This window comes from Sphaerodactylus townsendi, linkage group LG05 (assembly GCF_021028975.2).
Source record: "Sphaerodactylus townsendi isolate TG3544 linkage group LG05, MPM_Stown_v2.3, whole genome shotgun sequence".
Lineage (NCBI taxonomy): Eukaryota > Metazoa > Chordata > Lepidosauria > Squamata > Sphaerodactylidae > Sphaerodactylus > Sphaerodactylus townsendi.
The window spans coordinates 70445779-70469852 of NC_059429.1; the positions used below are offsets into that span (position 1 = coordinate 70445779).

Below are 24074 nucleotides of genomic sequence, written 5' to 3' on the forward strand. Positions count from 1 at the left end.
ATGGCCGTCAAGTATGTCAACAATATTTGAAGCAGTGGTTAATTATGGAGCAGTGGTTAATGATTCAGATTTCCCACCATAGGTAAACTGCTATGTTTCTGTTGAATATCTTGAAATACCATTTTAATGTATTGAAATACAAACATTATGACAAAGCATGTTTATTCATTTTATCTGTGATTACTAATAGAAGTTATAAAAAAAGAAAGAAGAATTATACTGAATTATAATAAACAAAGAAATGGCTTCATGTATTTGTCAATATACTAACAACATTAAGATACTGAACTGATTATATGTGCTGCAGCTGTAATCTAAAGACATTAGGCATAATATACATTTGTTTGTTCCATTTATATACCTCCCTACACTGAAGTCTCAGGATGGCTTACATAAAAACATACTTTAAAACAATCAATTTAAACATCCATTTAAAAACCCCACTCCTCCCACCCACCACCCTTCAGCTGGCATCCATGTGTGGGACTCTGGAGGTCACACATTGAAGGCCTAGATCAGCAATTCTCAACCAGGGTTCCGTGGTACCCTGGGGTGCCGTGAGCATGTCCCAGGGGTACTGCGGCAACGCTACCGCCCCCCTCACTTTTGTGGTGTCTCCTGCCGGCGCCAGCAAGGACATGGAGCTGGCCCAGGAGGCAGGCCTGCTGCAAGGTTAGCAGCCAATTCCTGCATACACCCCCACCCAATGCTTCCCTTCACCCTGGAAGGGGAAGTTGAGGGGGTGGCAAGCAGGGGCATTGGGAGGGGAAGGTGGGGGGATGGCAGGGGTACCATGAGATATGAAGAGTGAGGTCAAGGGTACCGTGATGTCGAAAAGGTTGGGAAACACTGGCCTAGATAAAGTTGAAGGTTTTAACAGGCACCTAAATCAGTAAAGTGTTGGCGCCTGGTGAATTTCTGCAGGGAGACTGTTCCACAGCTTGGGGCCTGCTACAGAAAAAGCCCTCCTGCAAGCCCCCTCTCGCTGCACCTCAGCAGCAGAAGAGATCACCAGGAGGGCCTCCCCACTTGACCTGAGGTCACGGGCCAGCTCATATGGGCATAGGCGCTCCTTTTAGTAGATGGGACCCAAGCCATTAAGGGCTTTAAAGATGACTGTTAATACCTTGAATTGGGCCCGATAGCGAATAAGGAGCTAGTGCAGTTCATTCAAGGCTGGCATTATATGCAACTGGCTGGGATGACCCATCAGCAGCCTAAATGTCAAATTAAAAGATTGTTCTTATAAGAATCTAGAATAAAAACATGAAGAAATTGTTTTAAGGTAAAAGTGTGAGGTTAGTGGGAAGTGAACCAGATGTTTTTCTTTTTCTCTCTCTTTTCTTTCTTTTTTGCTGTTGGCAAACTGTATACAGTTGTTTTTTATGTGATAGATTTGATGTTTGTTGTGTTGGACATGATTTGTGATATATTGTTGCTAAAATATGATAAAGATGGATTCATAAAAAACAGAAAGAAGATACAGTTTTGAACGTTATAAAGAAAAATGTAGAACAGACTTAAATTATTACTTATGGAGAAAAGTGCAGAATTGTTAAGTATATTATAAAATAGAGAAAAATTACAAAGACCTTTACCATTTTTTTAAATTATCAGTATGCCCTATTATTTTTCACTAGCAGATAAGATGTCAATCTCTCCTCCTTCTTCTTCCCCTTCCCCCCTCCCCACATATTTTGTTATCATCATTTGCTATTCATGCAGCTGATGATTCAGCCAATGATTCACTGGTTGAAGCACCAACCAACCAACTAGTTGGCAAAGGGGGTAGCCGGAGTAAACAGTGGGAGGAGACAGAGCAAACTAACTCTGGTTTTGTCTCTTTTCTTGTCCCTTGCAATACCAAGACTATTCAAGCACAGTAATCTGTTTCTTACTAGATAACATCTAAATGACCCTAAAAAGAGTGTCTTGGTTTGGTTCAGCAGATGGTGCTGTAATACTTAACATTTCAACCTTATTTGTGAAGAAAGGAACATTGTTTTGAGGTAGACATGATCAGCTGTACGTATGAGAATTAATCAACAGATGTATAAAAACAAGGGTACTCTGTATACAGATTACATGAGTGTCCATTGTGAACAGGCTTCAGTGCAAATAACTGATGCAATGATTCACCCATCTGAAGCTTGCTTGTAGTTATGAATATCAAAACTATATGTGAACTAAAAAATCTCAGAACTTGAAACAGAGGGAGCGGTATTTAGTATTTGACACATTTTGTTTCATGTGTTCAATGCAGGTTAAGTGCTATAAATACCTTGGCCTCTTATTCTCCTTTAACCTTTCATGGGCAACCCAGAGGAAGGCTGCTCTCCTAGCTACATCTAACAGTATGTCAGCATTACTACGTTTCTTTTACAGCAGTGGCCACTCCTTTATCCCTCCTGCCCTCAAATGTTCAATGCCAAAGTCGCCTCGAGATTGCTTTATGGAGTCCCAATCTGGATTCAAGCTGTTAACCACTCCTTGAATTCTCTTCAATCCAAATTTTTTCACAAGATAACTGGACTCCCAAATTGCATGCCCTATGCAGCTCTTTGTCTGGAGTTAGGTCAAAACTTCTTGGAATCAGCCACTTGGCTGAGGACTTTTAGATTCTGGCTGCGAATTCATTTTCTCTCAGACTGTAATTCCCTGGTCCACCGTCTGCTCTCTGACACCCATTGCAATCCCTGGTTTTCCATAATTGAAGAAAAATGACCTCTATTGGACTGTCAGTGGATTCACTTAGCCCTTTGTCCTATTCAGAAGCTTATAGGAAATTAAAAGGTCAACTATTGGATAGAGAGTTCTCTACCCTAATCACCGCAGCCAAGAAAATGTGCTCCCCCCTGTATTTTTCTCTCCCATTTGAACGGGGCCACTTGGCACACTACCTGTATGCTTAATAAACCCTGTTCAAAGGAGAGCCATAATGCTCGCCAGGTTTAATGTTATGCCTTCTGCCTTGTTACATGGCAGATTTAATAAGCAAAAAAAGGCTAAAAGATTGTGCACATGTAACGATGGCTCAGTTGAATCTCTGGCCCACCAATTACTACACTGTCTCAGATTCAAGGAAATCAGATCCAAGTATGTGAATCTTACTCCTTTACACTTCACTCCCATCTCCCCCCGCATTTAATTAGGACTACACCAATGTTTGTTGGACAAACCTGATCCTTCTCTCTGTATGATAGTGGCAGACTTTCTCCTGGAAATTACTAAACGCCAGTAGATTTCCTTCGACCTGTATTGTATATGATTTTTAATCTGTTTTTTATTACTGTTGTACTGTTGTCTGTGCCAATAAAGGCTTGCTTCTAGAAGAAATGTGTTCAATTGAAACTTAAATCCAATACTTTGAATAGATATTTACACAGTATCCATATGTTTGTGAACAGAATTAAATTCACTTCCATGTACCAAAAGTTTTTTAAAAAATTGCATCCAAGCTAAGTATTTCCCAATCAAAATATGATCTGAAGAGATTTTGCATACAGCAGGGACAAGAGACCTGTTTTGGGCTCCTTGTTCTACAATGGTGGTTGTTTTAAAACTGAATACAGAGAAATGGTCTGATAAAGATCTATTTGAAACATAGTTTATTATGTTCTAGCTCATTTTTGATGTTTTGTATATTTCTACGATTATACAGTTTATTTTTCTGTGTATTTATATATGTGTTAATTATACACTGAATGTTGTTTACACACATGCTTGTCACATTCCCATATTGTGGATTCAGGTGGAGTTTTTATTTTGCAGTTTAAAAGCCATCCCTTTTTTGATATACTTCCTTGTACTGTACAGAAGTACTCTGTTTGTTCTGGTATACTAAAATAAGGAGATGCTAGACCTTGAGCTCAGTCATGTAGGTCATTAAAAAGAAGACTGCATGGGGAGATTGAAGAGTTGCTTTATTGTAAGTTTATCTATGTAAGGGCTGTTTCAGTCTTTCACGGACAGCCAGTGGAAAAACATAGTGTACACTAAATTCAGATGTAGAGCCAAAAGCCTTTTTAAATCACTTAGCTTTGGACCATGATACAAGAGATGGGAGAGTGCCCATAATCTTCAAACCATTGGTGTAAACCACTTTGAAGTCAGTGGGGTGACTGGATGCTAAATGATTTCAAGATTGCTTCTCTGAACGTGATACAACATATTTTCCCCCAAAGGATTTGTCTCATGTTTGCTTAAATAACCTGTGCATGCAAGCAGTGTTGGCAATGTTCTCTTGGTACTGACCACAATCTGGGCTGGTATTTTTGGAAAATATCAGTAATTGTGAAGTTATAGGTTTGAGGCCATTGTTTGCTCCTGCTTTGCATTAAAGGAGAGAAAAAAAACACATTTCTTGGATGCTTTCAATCAAATCAAGTTAATGACTCACCAATGTCCTAGCGCAAACCTCTGAGGTCATTTGACACTTTTTTGGGATCTTGTCAGTTATAACCCAGTTAGTAAACCAAAATAAAAAAATTACTTCCTTTTCCAAAAGAGTGGGTGGAAACCTGCCTCTGAAGGAAAAATCAGCCATTCAGATGAGCCCATAGGAGTGCTGCTTCAGCATCCAATCACCTTTGAAAAGGGGGATGAGATGTTGGAGGGAACACAAGAGAAGAGGGGGTTGAGTTCTGGTTCAGGGACACAGCAGTGACAATTCAGCAAAAGGAGCAGAAGGGCAGCTCTGTTTGGCAGTGTTGCAGAGCAGTTTAGCTCTATCTCTGGAAAAGAAGAGAGTACCCAATTGTCAGGCCTGTGTCTTGTGATGAGTAGACCTTGTACAATTTAATCTGACTCTGGAGAAAGGACAGGTTTGTGTGGGTGGAATCCTGTAAACAAGGATTCAACCTAGTGGCTAGTCAATAAAAGTCTGTTTGTGCCTGAAAGCATTGGAGAAAATTCTAACAACTCTCTGAAGTCATAACCAGTTTAAATTTTTGTGCCTCAGCCAGGTTTCTACTTTGTCTAGTATGTGTGTTCTGGTTGTTGTTGTTGTTGTTGTTTTTTAAAAAACCAACATATAAATAAATAAATATTCTTAGTTGTCTATGTATTAACCCAGCCTCAGTGATCTCAATAATCTCCTTGTGCAGCACAAAACTTACCTTACAGCAGTGAACCCCAAGCCTATACACTCATCACTTGTAAAACACATGAAAACTAAGGGGAAGATCTATGGTTCAAAATGAACCTAGATCCCAGAATTCTTAGGGGGCCGTGTGTGGCCTTAATAGGAAAACAAAGGCTTGTCGCACCTAGTGCTCGAACCTATGAAGTCATTTGACATATTTTTGGGATCTTTTCTCTGCTTTAGTTATAAGCCAGTTAGCAAACTAAAATCAAGCAATTACTTGTTTCTCCAAAAGAGTGGGTGGAAACTTGGATCAAGTTAGGACCTATAAACAGAATTTTAATTGGAATTTATTGTCTTTTTTTGTTTGGTTGATTTGATTTCAAAGTATTTTTAAAGGTCATCTAAAAAGTGTTGTTTGATAATAATCCTCTCTATGACTTGAACATTGTACTACAATTTCTGTATGCACATATCTCTTACACTGACACCAATTATCATGTTTCCTTTGTAATACAAAGAGCAAAACAAATTTGAATTACTCTTGAATATTCAGGGATTTTCAGAATCATCCTAAGCCAGCACCAAGGTTTACAGCCAAAAGCATCCCACTCCATGATAATCCTGTTGCTGGATCAAAATCTGCACATGTGTGAAGTACGTGTAGTTCTCCTGGCTGGATGCCTAGAAGCAGCAGCCAAGGGTACACGTATAGTTCCTGGGCTTTGTTGAGAACACTCTTTAAAACATGCACCCAAGGAATGGTGGTTTCAGATCAGATGCATATTGTATCACAAGACCAGCCATGCACATGTTCTCTATTAACACTAGACCTTGTAGATAGATATTTACTTTCACATCTGGTCTGTTAATAAGTCTGTGTACAAACAATGAGTTTGATGCCCTAAATCATGATGGAGCCAGATTCTGAGCTAACAAAAAGATGGTGCACATCATCCAAAAGACTGACTATGGGGGTGTTAGAAGTGGTCTCTTGTGATAAATTGCTGATTGTTTCAATGGCTGTGTAACAGATTTTTTTTAACCTAGTTTCAGGCGAATTTGAAGGTCTGGCCTGTTAACTCTAAAAACATTTCCATTGCTATTTGGAAACTTCCCGTTTAGCTTACTTTGTTTTGTTTTTAAAGTCCACCTTGTATTTTACACGTTATAAATAAAAGGTGAGGGTTTCATTAAAAAAAAGATTGAGTATGGTGCTTGCTCTCTCACTGTCTCTCTCCTTCTCTTTCTCTCTCTCTTTCTGTGTATATGTGTGTATGTGTCTCAGTCATGATTAAAACAAAATAAATTGTTTCATATAAATAGAGAAGTAGCAAAGATAAAGCTAAAAGTTGCATATTTCAGTTTCAAGAAGCTGTTTGTACAGATGAAACAGATGCCAAGCAAAAGAGAGGTAGAGGCTAAAACGTAATTATTTTATCATTTGACAGGGGAATTGTTGCCAGAAAAATAGTTACCGCTGACATCAATGATAATATTGATGTGCCTATATAACTTTATTTCCCCAGTTTATGAAATGTATAATGTAGTTTGAAAATTCTGACATTCTTTGTTATTATACCCTTAAATTGAGAGTAACGGAATCAAACTGGCATATGTTAAAGACAAACCTCCCAATTCAAAAGTCTCAAAGTCTCCCATGTCTAGTAGATCCAACCACATGAGAAAACTAGTGTATGAGTTGGGACTTGCCCACCAGTTTAGGATTCCAGTAATAGTCTGCTCATATGATTCATCCTTTTTCACTTTTGAAGGTTATAAATTAGCTCAAGTGAGCTTCTGGAAAATTGTCAATCAGCACAGATAGCCCAGTTAATAATTTACTTTCTCATTCAACTCCTGCAGTGGAACTGCTCACATGATGGATGAAATGTAAATGTCTGAAGATTAACCAAGGTCCTAGAACAGTGATATTTACACTGGGAAAAGCAAAACTAGGGTGGCCGCTGATGGAAAGAATATAAAAGACTTCCCCTGCCAACCCCCATTCCTTTGCCCTATTTACAGGTACATCTACTCCTGTAATTTCATCTGCAGCTCATGCAAGGGGTTGGTGTTGGAAGGGCTCACAGTCTATGAGCCAGCAAGGAAGACTGCATCACCTTTGTCTTTAAAAAAATCTACTTTGTCGTCCAGGGTCCCTTTACCCTAACCACAGGTTCTTCTCTGGTTATTTAATCTGCAGCTTGTGTAGAGGTGTGAGCCTTGGCAAAAGCTAAAGGGCTCTTGAACTTTGGCTTTTAGCCTATGGCCATATCAGCTGATGAAGACTTGGTCCACTTATGCATGCACTACTTTCCCTGTGGCTGTTAGCTTTTCAGTGGGGTTTTTCCACAGTTTTTTTGTTTCTACCTGAGATTTTCCTTCTGCAAAGTATTCCTAGCCAAGCAAATCCACCATTTTGCCTGTCCACAACTTTGCTTTCCCTGTGAAGGGAGAGAAAATGTGACACTTTAGCAGCTTTTGGAAATAGTAGGGGTTCTGTGATCTAAGATGGGAAAACAGGTGCATAATCAAGAATAAAAAATGAAGGGAATGTACGCTCATTGCAGAGACCACAATTGGGCAAATGGCTGAGGTTCCTAGATACTGCTTATGTTGCAGTGATTGAACAACCTGTGCAAGTGTAACATCCTGTATACAAGGCAGGAAGAGTTAATCTGGCAGAAGAGTGGTATGTTGGGTTGTGTTCTGTGGTTGAAAGAAGTGAGGGTGTATGGTTCTTTCTGACTGTCTTATTCCAAGTGACAATTGGTTGTCCTAATCTTTTTTGTTTTGCCCAGACTAAAAAATATTACAGTTTTGTCTGAAACAGGATCAGTGACTAACAGAAACAGGAAAATTACTCCCATGAATACTAAGAAGTTTTTCAATTCATTTCTCCTAGTTAGTATCATCAGTAGGTTAGAAATAAAAAATAAGCAGCAAAGCAATAAATACAATTTTCAGCATTAGGGATACTCAGTCAAACCAGAAAATGCCAGAGGCTGCTGTTTGTCAGCATTCTCAGTGACTTTTGTATCCGTCCATTTTTTAGGTCATTTCCTGGGCAACAACACTGTTATCGATGTGATGAGGCAAGCAGGATTTGAAGTGGAGCACGTACCTGCAGGACAGCCAATTGAAAAGTGAGCCTTTTCTCTTTTATTCCTTCTTTTCCTATGAACAAGCAACTCTATTTCATTAGTGTCAGAAGGCCCATGTGAAATTATAGGTTGTGCAGACCACTGGGCTTTAATCTTCATATATGTACGTTTGAGAAATATGAATAAGTTTTTTTACTGTGGATTTATGATTTGTGAAGAAAATTTGAGATTCAACCCTCAATAGTGGCTGATCATAAGATTCTACTCTTAGGCCCCTTCCGCACACACAAAATAATGCATTTTCAAACCACTTCCACAACTGTTTGCAAGTGGATTTTGCCATTCCGCACAGCTTCAAAGAGCACTGAAAGCAGTTTGAAAGTGCGGAATGAGCCTTAGAAATAATAGTATGGTATTACAAGTACTGTTTAAATCATGTATGACTAAACCACTAATGTCCATTATCAATGTTTAGGATTTCAGTATTTTATTTAAAACTTGCTGAGAATAGTTCCTTCTACTTCAGAGTAGATCAAAACATTCTATGCCTAGCAGGCCTGTGTGAACATACCAGGGCAGCGGTCGGCAACCTTTAGCACCCAAAGAGCCATTTGGCCCTGCCTCACCCAGCCCCGCCCCCAGCCTCCCCAAGCCCTGCCTTCAGCCAAGCGGGTGGGATAGACAGCGGTGGTGACGTCAACGATGGCAAGTTGCACTTGGGACGCGGTGAGCGTGCCTCTTTCCCCACCCCTCCTTCCTTCCTCCCTCCGGTGTCCTTTCCTCTCCTTCCCAGGTGCCAGACGAAGGAAGGAGGGGAAAGGATGCCGGAGGGAGTAAGGAGGGAAGGAGGGGATGGGGAAGGAGGCGCCCTCACCGCATCCCAAGTGCAACTTGCCATTGTTGGCATTGTTGCTGTGGAGCCGCTGTATGAAGACGAAAGAGCCGCATGTGGCTCCGGAGCCGCAGGTTGCTGACCCCTATACTAGAGCAACAGAACCATGACAGATATTTGCCAACCAGGTAAATATATTCTGTTATTATATTTGTTTCACCCCATAATTTCCTCTTCCTCCATTTCTTCAATTCCACACAGAAGACCTGATCACAAGTTACAGTGAACACATGCTCAATCTGGTTCCACTGTACACTTGATTGTTTTTAGTACATATATTGGATAATTCTCATAAATTGAATGTATGTACAGCTAAATGTGTTGTACAAACCAGGGACTGGTTCCTGATGTCAGTTACTTAGTGAATGTGTGTTGGCTATTTCTTAGAAACATATGAACACATATTCCCATTACTGTACACCAGACAAGTTATCTGCTCTAATTATAAATGTTCCACTAGTCAACGTTAAGTTTGCTAGTTACTAGCTGGAGAAGGAAGATTTCCTGCCCTCAGATCCTGTTGTCTGTTGCCACTCCAGTAGCTAGTGAGAGAGAAAAAAAGAAAAAAATCACCAAAGGCATGACAATATTATATTCATGCCTCTCTCTAAAGAAACGAGAGTTTCCATCATTTCCTTTAGAGTTCTGATATCACTGCTGGGTGTTCCCCGGACCTGATATAATGCTGTTATGCCAATTGCCCCCCATAATCCCAGACTCCCACTGGTTGCCAGGCACAGGCAGTCACCCTAGTTAACATTCTAATCGGAAGATTTGTTAGTCATTCCATGATGAAGATCTAACATCTAAGTGAGAGGTTGCTTGTTATTTTCTTTAAATGTGAATAAATTATTCAGTTTGAATTGTAACTTAAATAGATTTATATCAAAAGGAATTATTTATATCAAAAGGAATTATTCAGTTTGAATTGCAAATAAAATAGATTTATATCAAAAGAAGTCGAAGGGCTATAAGCTATAGAAATAAGTCCATTCGTTGTGGAAGAAATGTCTGTGCCTGGACCAAGTCTAACTGACTTTAAAAAAAAAAATCAGTCACATCACATACACATCAGTCACATCACATCACATACATATTGCAAAAAACATAAATGCATATTTTCTGATTCTAGAGAGGCTCTGAACATGTTGAATTCTTCTGTAGACCAGTGAAATACAGGAGCTGAATAACCTATGTCTAATAAAATGAAAATCTCTTTTATGTTGCACTGGCCTGGGTGCAGTACAACACTATCAACCAGATATTCCCTGCCTTCCCCTTCCCAACAGTAGCTTGTGAGTTTCAAAATGATAATACTGAGGACTGGGTGATTCAAATGAATGAAAGCAACCTGGCAACTGGTATGCATGTGGAGGGGGGGCAGAGTTCTAGATTATTTTTTTTACCAGCCTCATGTAATCACTGAAAATGCTGTGGTTTTACCATACAATTAAGAGCTACCCTTTGTCAAGTGCATAAGGCTGCTTTTTAAAATCATGTCTCTCCCTCTACCTCTCAGACTAGCAGTAGGCAATGGGACCTGAGGGTTTAGCAACCCTATTTTAATGCAGTTTCTAAAATAGTCAGATTTTGCTGATAGTCCCATATATTTCAAGTGCAGAAACATTTCCTCAGTTCTTCCATTCACTCCCCCTTCCCCAAAAAAGATTGCTAATTGTACAATTCAGCAGAAAGGCAGTCCAACATGCAATTTGTCTTGCCAGTACATGAAGCTATGAGGGACAGACAATGTTGATGTATAGCTGAAGGACAGAGAAGCTTCTGAGAATTCTGCAACAATAGAGTCATCACTGGTCACAGGTGCTTCCTGGATTGTTCTTTTTCATCTAGTGTACCAAATTAAATGGGCAGCAGCTGTAGTGCCTAATTTGTTGAGAGTACAGCTGCTTTCTTTTTTTTAAAAAAATACCCTTTTTAAAAAGAGTGGTAAGAGAAACTGCAGTAATTATTTGCAGTTACCTTGCATCAAATCACTCAGAGATTTATATAGCACTGTGTATGTTTTAATCTGATTTTGTATCCCAGGAACTAAACACATAAAAAGCCAATGATTGTTTGTGCCCACTGAGTAAGCACACTTGGGAAATATATTTCATTTTGAAAATAACCTGCTAATCCAATCAATCGTTCACAAACGTTTTTTAATCAAAATATACCTGATTTTGATTAATTCACATGCATTCTGCCTTGATAATCTTTGCTGTGTTCCAGTGGTGTAGGAGGTTAAGAGCTCGTGTATCTAATCTGGAGGAACCGGGTTTGATTCCCACTCTGCTGCCTGAGCTGTGGAGGCTTATCTGGGGAATTCAGATTAGCCTGCGCACTCCCACACACGCCAGCTGGGTGACCTTGGGCTAGTCACAGCTTCTCGGAGCTCTCTCAGCCCCACCTACCTCACAGGGTGTTTGTTGTGAGGGGGGAAGGGCAAGGAGATTGTAAGCCCCTTTGAGTCTCCTGCAGGAGAGAAAGGGGGGATATAAATCCAAACTCTTCTCTTCTATCTAAAACAGGTATTTATTTTGCTTAGTTCAAGTTTTAAAATGATTTAATGATGACAATAATAGATGGAATAAAATTTTCAGGGTTCAGCAGAAAAAAACTAAACCTTTCTTCACTAACCAACCCAATAATTCATAGTATATCCAAATTAAATCTGAAAAATGCAGACTTCTTATGTCAAGATAATGTGCATTAATCTAGTTAGAGAAATATTTATATTCTTAATCACAGCGTGAAATACTGAGATGAGACACAAATTTGCAGGCTGAATCTCCCTAATACACTTATTTGTTTTCTGTGTTCTCAACTCCTTCTTTCTCACCGATTTTTACATGACAGTTTAATCATGCATGTGTGAATTCTTAATTGAACTGAGACATAGGGGAAGCATGAACACTTAATGGTTTCGAATTTGGTCAGTGGAAATATACACACCAGATTTTCAAAGAGTTCCTAGCGCACTCAAAGAGTTCCCATCTACTCATAAAATAGTTTCCACTGTGATTTTATTACATTGATATCACCAATTATCTTTTAGTCATAAAATTTAAGCATTCCAGCTGACCTGGGTGAATTTAAGCATTCCAGCTGACCTGGGTAAATTTTAGAGAAAAGAATTCATGGTCTATCAGTGGCTACTTGCCATGGTGACTAAAAGGAATGACTAAAGGGAACCTCTACAGCCGTTTCTGCATAGCACAATCGTACCTGGTTACAACTGGTTTCTTCCCGTCCGGGTCTGTTTTGTCCTGGTTCCTCCCTTCACATGGCTGCCCATTTTGTGAAGGAATCCAGTGAAGAACAGGAGGAAATGCTCTCAAATTCTTTTGCACGAGACCAGATTTTCTGTATTTACATTGCAAGCATATCTGAACATGCCACATTCTGATTGGCTGTTGTTTTTCTGTGGCAGCTTGAATGAATGTCAGGAAGGGAGATCAGGGGGGTGGGCGGAGGGATGGGAGGATCAGGCAACTGGGCAGGAAAAATAAACTGTTTCTGCTCCTGTGGTGTTTGCATGGTAGTGGGCTTACCCTGGGAGTTTGGAAAATAATCACCAATTTAGCAATTTTTTAATATTCTGGGAGGAGGAAAATATTGTGGGGCAACCATGTGAAATTCTTGTATGGAACGGGGTATTTCTCTTGCTCAACCCAGAATATTTGGACCGTGTGGAAACAGCCTACATTTAGAGGCAGTAAACCTCTGAATATTAGCTGACAGGAGGCAACATCAAGAAAAGGCCTTGGCCTTTGTGACCTGTTATTGGTCCTCCTGAGGAACTGGTTGGCCACTGTGTCTGACTGGATGCTGAACTAGACAGAACACTGATCTGATCCAGCAGGGCTGCTTTTGTATTTTTATGAATTAGGTGAAGTCCTGTCAAATAAAATAACTGAAAAATATTTTACAGTCTTATTGCTGTGATAAATATTCTTTTGATTTCAGAGTTATAAGAATTTACACATATCCAGTAGCAAAATGTTTTCTGAGCAGCCCCTAATAGCCTTTATTTGAAAGCTGTTTGGAGATTCTGGTATTAATATCGTAGCGGTTTGCCATCAAGGACCTATCCACCCACACAAGGATTTTTAGATGATATCCTGTGAGGCATTGTGGACTTTGCAAGAATGTGAGTGGCAGAAAATTGAGAGGATGTGGTAGCAGAAAATGAGTAGTATAGCTAAGATTTTTGGAACCTGAGTAAAACACATGAGCACCTTCCCCATCTACCTGTTGAACATATACAAGGTCAATATCAATGCAATCCTGAGCACTGTTTAGAAAGGTTTCATTCTGCATGGCACTTTATTTCAAATTATGTCTATATTTCACTGCCTACCCACTTTGTCGTTAAGTTGGCCAAAATATGGTATAAACTATAAAAAGTATAAAAACCAAATATTACAAAACTGCCTTCACTACATAACTTACTATACTCTTATCACTGAAGAATAAATTGGACTTTACAAAATAAAGTAGCTAAATGCTTCTGCAATACGTTTAATACAATACATAATACAACAAATATTAACTTTTGGCGGGTAGCTATGTTCCTCCTGCAGTCAGGTTAGTTTTTGGTAGCTTCAGTTGAGACTAGAGGCCTAGGCACATGGTTGGATCACGTTGCTGTGTTGCCATAAGCTGCCTGAATCAATTCTCTCTATTCCAAGTCTCATATCTGCTTTCTGAGGTGAAGGGTACTGCAGGGGTGGGTGGGAGGGATGCTGACACACTAGGCAGGAAGGAGAATCACCTTCTATCCCTCTCCTGTCAGTTGTGCCGCAAGCTCTCAGCTACCAGAAGTCAGAGGAGGAGCCCATTTTCCCCAGTTCCGCTCTTTGCTGCTGCCCCTTGTCATTGCAGCACCTAGTGCTACAGTGCAACTAGTTTATGAAGCTTCTCCAGCTCACAGTAGAGAATTATGGGGGGTTTGGGGGAGCTGACCAGAGCAAGGGAAGAACTATGAGTTTTCTCCCTATATGTCCCTACACAATAAAACTTTCCACTTACCAGTTCCATTTGAAACAAACATAGTGCCTTTTGAATGAATTTGTCAGATTTGTCAGATTAATCAGTAATTTGGTTCCTTTTGTTAACATTTGTTGCATACTTCCTCATTAAACATAGGTCTATTTATATACTGTGAAATGAAGAAGAAAATAGAACAAAAATGTTTTGTTTTTTGGCTCTGTTTGGACATGAGGATTTTCAGCTTTACTTCTTGCATGTTAAAACTGACAAGGAGTCTCAGTGATTTCAGCTAGCTAAGCACATCCTGCTTTAGTTCCTGCTGCAATTGTGTCTTCTGTGATATCCCTCTGGAACAAAGTGTTGCTACACTTTGTACCAACCTAAGTGGTTTCAGAAGTATCAAGTGGTATCATGCATCTGAAGAGGCTTCCTGTTTATCTACAGATGTCTGCTGTCTGTTTCCAGTCACTCAGACCCACAGTGATTTTCCCTCCTAAAAACTGAGCGAAGAAGTTCCACAAAGTTGACTGAATGACTTCCAAAATCAATCTCTTACTATTGGGTGGCAAGGCATCAGAGTGTGTTAAAGTCATAACAGTGACTCATAAAGTTGAATGAAACCTAAAGTATACTTATCCCACTTGGAAGTACAGCAGCAGTTGGTTTCTTCTGCTCACAACAGTTTGCATTATAATGTCAGTTTGCAGTCCACAGAGTTGAGGGTGGTTTAATAGCTAATGGGATCACTCTGAACAAATGATTCATGAATTGAAGTTTCAGGACTCAGAAAAAGAACCTATGTGGTAGGCCAGGGGTCAGCAACCTTTTACACTCAAAGAGCTATTTGGACCCATTTTCCACGGAAAAGAAAACACATCGAGTCGCAAGTACTTTTTGACATTTAAAATGAAGATAACACTGCGTATTTTGGTTTTTTATCTTTAAGCAGGGGAGGGGGCGTGCCGTTGGCAGCCCCGGCTTGAACCAGGCACCCACTCTCTTCTCCCCCCCCCCCTTTGAAGGGGAGTGGGTTTTCCACACTCTCCGCTCCAGGGGAGAGCATGTAGTTGGCAGCCCCGGCCTGAGCCACTTTTTTCTTCCCTCTCCACACGCTCCCCAGGAATGGGTAGCCACACCGGGAGCCACACCACAAGTACAAAAGAGCCTGGGTGCTGTGTGGTTTCCGGGCAGTATGGCTGTGTTCTAGCAGCATTTTCTCCTGACGTTTCGCCTGCATCTGTGGCTGGCATCTTCAGAGGATCTAGAACTCCAGAGCAAAGAGAATTCTCATCTGTGGCACATATTATGGTTTCCTTCTTTCAGCTGGCCAGATACAGCTTTTGGCACACCCAATGATAACTTCTTTCTCCTGACTTTCTCACTCATACTGGAAGTGACAATATTATCTTTAGGTTCCATTTTGAATGCATCATACCATATTAATTGATTACTGTAGTAGGGGCAATGGAGGGAATGAGGCTGAAGGGGGGGGAGTCACTGACAACGTGGTTGAAGTAAAAATAGGCCACAACTTTACTGAACACAACCACAGGAGCATCAGTGCATCAGGGGTAGATTCAGCATCAGACAATTCACCTGTTGACTGATTGCACCCCTTCTGCCAACTTGCTGGGAAAAAAAGATTTAATAGCAAGTCCTGGGATCTCTCATGGGGCAAGTCACTGCATAGAGGTGAGAGTCTCAAAAGCACTTGCAGAGTCCCTAGAATGGGTGAGGTAGGCAACCAGACACAACCTCCACCCCTAAATGGATCTGGCACTGTCTACCAAATCTGTGACAAGAATGTATGCAGGGGGGAAAAAAAAACACATCCAGAAGAGAACTGAGGAACAGTGAGAGGGGAAGAAAGAACTGACAGTAAGCAGGCCCTCAACAGTAGGCCTAGCTAAATAGGTGGGGAATAGACTGGAGTGAAAACTCTACACTCCAGGTCTGCCTGGAACTCTGCCCTCCCCAGCCAAACCCAGGTGTCCTATTGCCCAGCCCCAGTTGCTGCAGGGGCTAGCTTCTGCTCCCCCCTCCCCCCCACCATAGCTCACTCCCCATTCTGCAGCCACAAATGCAGCCCCAGGTAAGTCTAGGCCCATTTCTTTCCTGAAGAAAGTTTTTGAATTAGTTAGCTAGAAAACTACACTAAAATTTAAGTGAGATTTTGGGAAAGAAACCCAGTCTGGTTAAATATATTGGTGAATAGCATTACTATTAAGAGCGCAGTCAACTGTTAAGAGTTAAATTGTTTGTCAGCTTGAAATTTGATCAATAGAGATGGTGTTACCAGAGCCTTGGGTGTCATTTTTTATTTGTACAAATAATCATGCAACTACTGAAGCCAAGGTGGCATTCAGTATACCTGATTTCTCATTTAGATCATGGATCATCAGTTTCAGTTTTATGTTTCAGAAAGATTGCCTGTGAAAACACACTGCTGGTTCTAGAGATACCTATGTTCTGAGAACATGGGCTGGTTTATTTACAAACTGCAGCATTGGATATGCAATCTCTTTTCATCAAAGTGAATATTCTCAAAAAATAAGTACCATCACATAAGTACCTTTTGAAATGTGAGAACTCTGTAAAGCAGAGGTGAACAGACATGAGGTCAGTACAACAGATTTTGTACTTTGCATCAAACTATATTGGAAAGGCATGGTTTGATTTTGGTACATCCTCAGAGGACCAGCTTTGGAGTTGTGTACTAATCTATTTATAAAAATAGAAACAGTTCCTCATTGTTGTTGATATAAATTCCTTCCCAGATAAATAATATTCTTTCTACCAAGGGAAAAATATGTCTGTATATTCTGGGTTGCAGCCATTAGGATAAATGGCAGTTGGCCAGTTAGACTCTAGAAGATGCTGGTTTCTTGGCTGTGGAATGTGTTTTGATCCCTTGTTGTATATGATAAACATTTCTCACAAGTTTGAGTTCAAATGTGAATTACAGTTTGAGAGTTCATCATACCATACACTGACTTTTTAAATGTCTTCAAGAGGCACAGTGTGCTAAGATCTTAGTTGTTATCTTGATAGCCTCTTGGCATAAATGGTGATTCTACTAGGAGCATTATTGTTTAATATAAGCATCACCATCTTGTTAGGTGGGATACAGGCACTGTACATGACCAGAATGTCTTGCTGATAGAATTGTCAATCCTGCACCAAAATTTATCTCAGAAGTATGAATGTCATCTGAGTTCATGGTGATAAATGGGGAGACTGAGGATTTTGTAAGAAGCACTAGTCACCATCACCAAAAAGGTTCCTGAGAGTAGGTTACTAATTATTTGTGTGTGCCAAGAGGGGGTTACTAATTGGTGATTTTGCCATGTGATTTTTGCCTTAGTTACGCCCCTCCTCTCAGCAGTAGCACGCAGAACTTGAAGCAGTCTAGCAGGAGGTGCATCAGCGTGCGTGGCAGCCTGAGCCTGCGTGCATTCGTTTCCCACCCAAGGACTGGTGCAGCAGCTGCGTCCTTGCCACAGCCCCGCCCAGGAATGCCCCACCCCGGAATGCCTGGCCACGCCCCCATCGTGCCCCGCCCAGCCCCATTAGTGCTACGCCACAGTTTGAATCCCACCACCATGAGAACCTGTTACTAACATTTTTGGATCCCACCACTGATCTAGTGTATGGGTCCTCTGCCCTAATGCAAAGCTTTACCAGGAGAGTGATGCTAGCTTTCCCTCAGAGAGGTGGGGACAAGCTTCATTGCCCCTGCAGCACCTCCCCCCTCCAAATAAGGTGCATTGAAAAATAACAACTGTGTTATCTGTCGGGGGATGTGGGGTTGAGATGGAGTCTTATTGAGATTATAGATGCTAAAAACAGCTTGAGGAGTAGACAGAGCCCTTCATCCCAGTGAGGGTGGTCCTTCTGCATGGCCAGACCTTGCAGTGCTTGGTTTTATGCCGCAAAACTGAGGGACCTCAGCCTAAAACACAAACAGGGTCTGGAGCTCCTGCAGGGTGCTAGGTGTCATCCATGCAGACAAAGCTGTTGTGTAGGGGCCTAGGTTGCTGAGCAGAAGAACAGGAAGGCTCAGATGAACAGTTGCCAGGTCCCCCAGTCACCAGCATAGGATGGAGGAAGGGTTGACAGTTTAGGTTAGGGAATTCCTGGAGGTTTGGAAATGGAGCCTGGGGTGGGGAGACATTTTAGTGGGATCTGTTCCTATTGAGTCCACTGCCTGACTCAGCCGCAGTCTCTGGGGGAATGGATCTCTGCAGACTGAGTGATCTCCAGGTCCCACTAGGAAACTCCCATCCCATCCAGGAACACTGCCTGGCAACTTATGTTCCTTGTTCCTTGGGTCCCCTGATTGGCTGTGAGCACCTATTAAATCCAGAAAAAACAAAAACAAAATCCACCACCACCACCCCTCCATTTTCCCTCTGGCAATGGTGTAAATCTCTTCTTTCGGATCAGCCCAGCAGTGTCATCATTGTGCTGCGGCTGGCGACAACAGTCATTTCAGGCTTTAGGATTGTTCTGCTGATGTCTCACACTCTATTGACCATTTGCTGATCTGTGCAGAATGGCATCAACAGTAACTGTTATCCTCGTAAAAAAAATTGATCATCAGTTTTGGTCTGTGATTTAAAGTGCTCCTGACAAGAAACAGATAGCTGCACATAAAACCCATAGATCTATGTTAAGTTCTCTCTTCCACTCTGTAATGTATAGTATGACCTGCCACATGTTATGACATCATCACATTTTTCATTGTAAAGCTCAGGGGAACATGTATTGTGCTGATGTCATGACATGACTTAAGAAGAAACAATGGCCCTTTCCGCACGGCAGAAAAGGCGCCTCTCCACTGGCAGAAATTATGCCGGTGGAGGGGAGGGGGCTGTTCGCACGGGAGCATGCGAGCGGCCCCCGCAGAGGCTAGCACAGAAGAGGCGGCTCCGCACGGAGCCGCCTCTTCTGTGTTCCCCCCCACTCACCTCATCCTCCAGCGTTGGTCTGGAGGGCTGCAGGGACCCGCCCATGCTGCCCTCCGACCTCCAGGGGTTGAAGGGCAGTGTGGGTGGGTCTCAGCAGTCAGCAGCTGGAGGACAAGATGAGTGGGGGGGGGACAGGAAAGTGGCATCTTCAGCACAGTGCTGTTCACACCGCGACGATGGAAGGCGGTGCTTTCAAAAAACCTCCCTCGGGAAGGGAGGTGGAAAGTGGTGCCTTCACGCCGCTCAGGGCCACGCAGGTCGGCACTGCTGCATTGCAGCAGCGCTGTCTGTGCAAACAGCTCCCCAGGGACTGGTGTTTTTCCCTCCCTGGGCCGCTGTTTTTGGCCCCGTGCGGAAAGGGCCTCTGTTACAGAGGAAAAGCGGAAAATGCAAGACTGAAGCTTGCTGTGACATCATTGTGTTTCATATAACATGCAGCTCTTCCTTAAAATAACATTTGGAATTGCCACTTATATTGAACATTCAGGACAAATGTGAAGATTCCTACTCAGGAAAAATAGCTGGAAAATTACGAAGAAAGTAAAAATAGAAATAGCTAGTGACATTTTATTTGGTGAGGGAGCCATTACATTTGTGATTGTGTTCTATGTGGTTTACCACACATGCTAATATTATATGTTAATAACTGACTGGAAAAACAAAGCTGAATTTAACACCATCAAAATGTCTCGTCACTAAACAAAAATGTTGGTCGAGTATAAGCAGACTAGCAGAGGCAGGGTAGCATTTTGCTGGAGGAAACCTTCCAAAATATCCTGGCATGTAAAGTGCATAAATACAAGCAACATGTCTGCTAGAATCCAGGCCAAATGCCATCCATAGTTTAGTCACAGTTACAAGTAGTTGCCAGCCTTATTGGAAGAAAGGAAAAGAATTTGCTGTACAGCTTTTCCAGCCATCCAATTAATGAATTGCTGAGGTGCCGTCTCAGGCAGCTAGCACTGGGACAAAACATTTCCAGTCGAAGGAAAACCTCTGATGAAGAAACATACACACCATGGAAGATGTTCCCTTGATTACATAATATGTTATGGGGACAGGCACCACAGTTTTCATTTTTTTAGTTTTTCATTTTGCTACATAATGGGGGGTTGTTGATAGTAAGATTTTTTTTGTCCCCTTGGGAGCAAGATTTTATTTTTCATTTTGGGATAATATGAAACAAAAAAAGCAGGTTCCAAATCATTACAAGTTTTGAGTAATCCAAGGTCTTCTGGCTCAAGCATTACTGGATATGTGACTTTCTAAAAAATATTTAGATATATGGTATGAACTCTCTTAAGAAAATAGTAAAATAGAATCAATGAGAGACAGCAGACCTTCATCAAGGGTAGTATTCAGGCAATATGTACTTCAGCATCCTGGCCTTGCATGAGAAGTTGAAAAATTCTTCCTTTGTTACATGTTATTTTGTGACCTGTTTTAGAAAGTTCAGTTCATTCTGATAACAAATGGGGATGAGATCAAATACTGCCAATCTAAGCATTGCTGTCTCTTGTTTCAAGAGTCAGCCCTCCCTATAGGAGTAAAGTGAGGCTGCTTGCAGATAGCTTGAAGTGATGTCTGATTGCACTAGAGGATGATTTGTAACAACTCCTTTGTTTTTGTGAGTGACTTGGTTCCTGAGATAAAAGAAATCACCATTTGTTTTTAATGACCATTTTTCCTCCACAGAATTGTCATCTGCCCCTTAATTTAGCGCAACATTTGTTAGTAGGGAAACAAATCTGAAGCCTTGCTACTGGATTATTATTTTTTTCTTAAAATACAGAAGTTAACTTTTAACTTGCATGTCAGGATTTTCTTGCAGGTTTCAGATTCTTACCCCTGAGCAGCTTTAGAGAAACCTGAACATTCATGCAGTGTCAAGAATCTTCTAATCCTTACTTACGTTAGTAAAGTATGAAGTTTACAATCCCCGTATATATTAGTGCCTATTAAAGGCAAGCTATATCTAATAGATAGCATATCCATTCCTTTTTACTTTGCTGAAATGGGGGCTGGTCTAGAAAATGAGAAGCATTTATCAAGTGCTTCTGTCTCTGAAGCTTGAACAATTGTGTTCAAAGGAAGAAACTACACAAGATGTCTGCTACATGGAGGGGCAAATGTCTGTCATAGCATGACTTCTTTCACAGCAGCAGCAAGCCTTTATTGGCATAGACAACAGTACAACAATAGTAAAAAACTGATTAAAAACATATACAATACAGGAAATAAATGTTAAGTGGAAGGAAAACTACTGGCATTTAGTAATTTCCAGGAGAAAGTCTGCCAGTATCATACAAAGAGAAGGATCAGGATTGTCCAGCAAGTAGTGTAATCTAAACAAATCGGGGAGATCGGGTAAATGTAAAGGAGTAAGATTCACATACTTGGACCTGATTTCCTTGAATCTGAGACAGTGTAGTAATTGGTGGGCCAGAGATTCAATTGAGCCATCATTACATGGGCACAAACTTTTAGCCTTTTCTTGCTTGTTAAATCTGCCATGTAACAAGGCAGAAGGCATATTCTTTCACAGTGTTATTTCCACGAACTTTCAATTTCCATTCTCGCTGCACCAAGCAATACCATTTTAAGCATAACTTTGATTTTGTTTGCCACCAGAGTGTGGAGATTTGCTAGTGAGCACAGCTTTGCCCCAGACATCTTCCCTCCACTCACCCTAGCCCCTCCCACTCTCTCATATTCCCATGTACACCTCTCTTCTTTTCCCTTTTTAGATTTGTTATTACTTCAATTTTTGTTATTTATTATATTGATTTATCAATGTATCAATATAAACAGAATAACTGCAAATTTGCTGTCTTTTATTGCATTTAGAAACCTCCAAAGGGCCGATCAGCCATTTCCCTCATGCTGTCACTTCCAGAGCTGTTGCAGTTAACAACAGGGGGTGGGGAAATGTCTGAAGGATGAATTACAAATGATGGCCTAACAATTTAATAAACAGCCACTCTCTCCTCCTGCAACAGCAGTAGCAGGAAGTGTGTATGTATGTAGGAGGGAGGGAGGGAGGAGAGATATCAGTTCTAGAATACAGTCCCCTTCTTCAGCAGAATGTAGTCCAGGGAATTACTGTGTCTCTTAATTTTAGGGGGGTTATTTTTGGAAAGGGCCTACAATATCAATATAACTGCAATCACAGTTATATTGATGTAACTGCAATTTAAAGGACTTTAACAAAGTTCTTTATCTTGCAACTACTGAGTGTGATGAGATCACAACTACTGAGTGTGATGAGATCTGAGTTGATGGGTGGAGTTAAGAGAGCCAGGAAAAGCAAAGTCCCCTTGTAACTTCAGCAAACTAGTTGGGGAGCAGGGAGTGAATGCCTCTTTGTGTATAAACAGAGAAACGCAAGGAGACCACACTACAGCCCTGCTAAAAATCCTAAGGTAAGTGTTCCATGCACTTAATGGGACTAACTCAGGCAGTCTGTAGCAGAGGCGTTCCTCCCATTGGGCAAAGTGGGCAGTTGCCCAGGGCGCCCCCTTGTGGTGGGCGCCAAAAATGCAGGTTCGTTTGTGGGATTTTTTTGTATTTTCAGTGTTTTTTCTGTTTTTGGCCTGCAGGGGGCGCAATTTTTAGGCTAGCAGCACCAAAATTTCAGGGATTTTTTGGGAGACTCTCCTGATGATATCACCCAGGTTTGGTGAGGTTTGGTTTAGGAAGTCCAAAGTTATGGAATTCCCAAAGGGAGAGCCCCCGTCCCCCATTGTTTCCAATGGGAGCTAATAGGAGATGGGGGCTACACCTTTGAGGGTCCATAACTTTGGACCCCCTGAACCAAACTTTACCAAACCTGGGTGATATCTTCAGTAGGGTCTCACGAAGGTACTCTGAATTTTTGGTGCTGCTATCTGAATAATTGCATCCTTGACAGCAGGCACTCCCTAAATTTCCCCAGATTTTCCTTTTAAATCCATCGCCTTCCTGCCAATGCTTGTTTTCTTTCTTTCTTTTATTGTCTCCATGCCTAATAAAGGTTGTTGTTGTTGTTGTTGTTGTTAAATCCAGCTCCTTCGGCATGGATTTAAAGGGAGAATCTGAGGTCCCCAGTTTAAATATTGCATATGATGCTGTTTCGGGGGGGGGGGGATCCACTCCAAAATAGCATCACTTTCAATGTTGTTTAAACTGGGAACCCCAGATTCTCCCTTTAAGGTGGATTTAAAAGGAGAATCTGGACTCCCTAGTTTAAACACCATTAAAATGATGTTGTTTGGGGGTGGATTCCAGCATCACTTGTTTAAACTAGGGAGCCCAGATTCTCCTTTTAAATCCACCTTAAAGGGAGAATTTGGGGTCCCCAGTTTAAATAACATTGAAAGTGATGCTGTTTCCCCCAACTAGAGGGACTGGATACAACACCATAAAATGTTTTCATAGCAGTAATAAAACATTTTGAAAGCATTTTGAAAATGTTTTCAAAAAATATTTCTGCTGTGTGGCATGACCCATTGCTGTGTTGAAATTTGTGAGTTGGGGCATGTTCTATAATGTGATGGTGACTTTGAAACAAGCTGGTGGAAAAAATCATTGTTTGGTCATGGTGGGGGAGGTGGCCACCTGTGGAGGGGGGCATCAAATTCAGGTTTTGACCAGGGCTCCAGTTTGCCTAGGTATGCCACTGGTCTGTGGACAGAGAATGCAGGACAAATGCATATGCAAAGAAGTGCTGAATTTGTGAATTTGTGAACAGTATCAATGTGGGATTGACAACAAACCATAAAACAATAATAGCTCATGTTTGGCAGTGCTCCTGCAGTAGCAGAATGGTGGCATGCTATCTTGCCTGCTATCAACAAAAGTCCTGTTCTAACTAAACAAAAATATTTTTTCTTGAAACAAAGACAGCAGAGTATAGATTAAGAAGGTATGTGGTGGTGTATCTGACCAACTTCAGTTCTCCAGATACATAAATCAACTTTGTTTATCATCTGTACTGCTTGGTTTTCTAAAAATTTCCAGTGAATGTGATTTCTTTAGTGTCCCCCCAA

General features: G+C 41.2%; 1 protein-coding gene across 2 annotated transcripts in view; it reads left to right on the forward strand.

The window, feature by feature from the left end:
• The window catches only part of TRABD2B (TraB domain containing 2B), a 345777-nt gene that overhangs the window by 300724 nt on the left and 20979 nt on the right, over positions 1 to 24074 (forward strand). For both annotated transcript variants that reach the window (XM_048498580.1, XM_048498582.1), the window contains one exon: positions 8142 to 8232. In XM_048498580.1, the coding sequence (XP_048354537.1) occupies positions 8142 to 8232 (91 nt within the window). The remainder of the gene's footprint in view (positions 1 to 8141; positions 8233 to 24074) is intronic.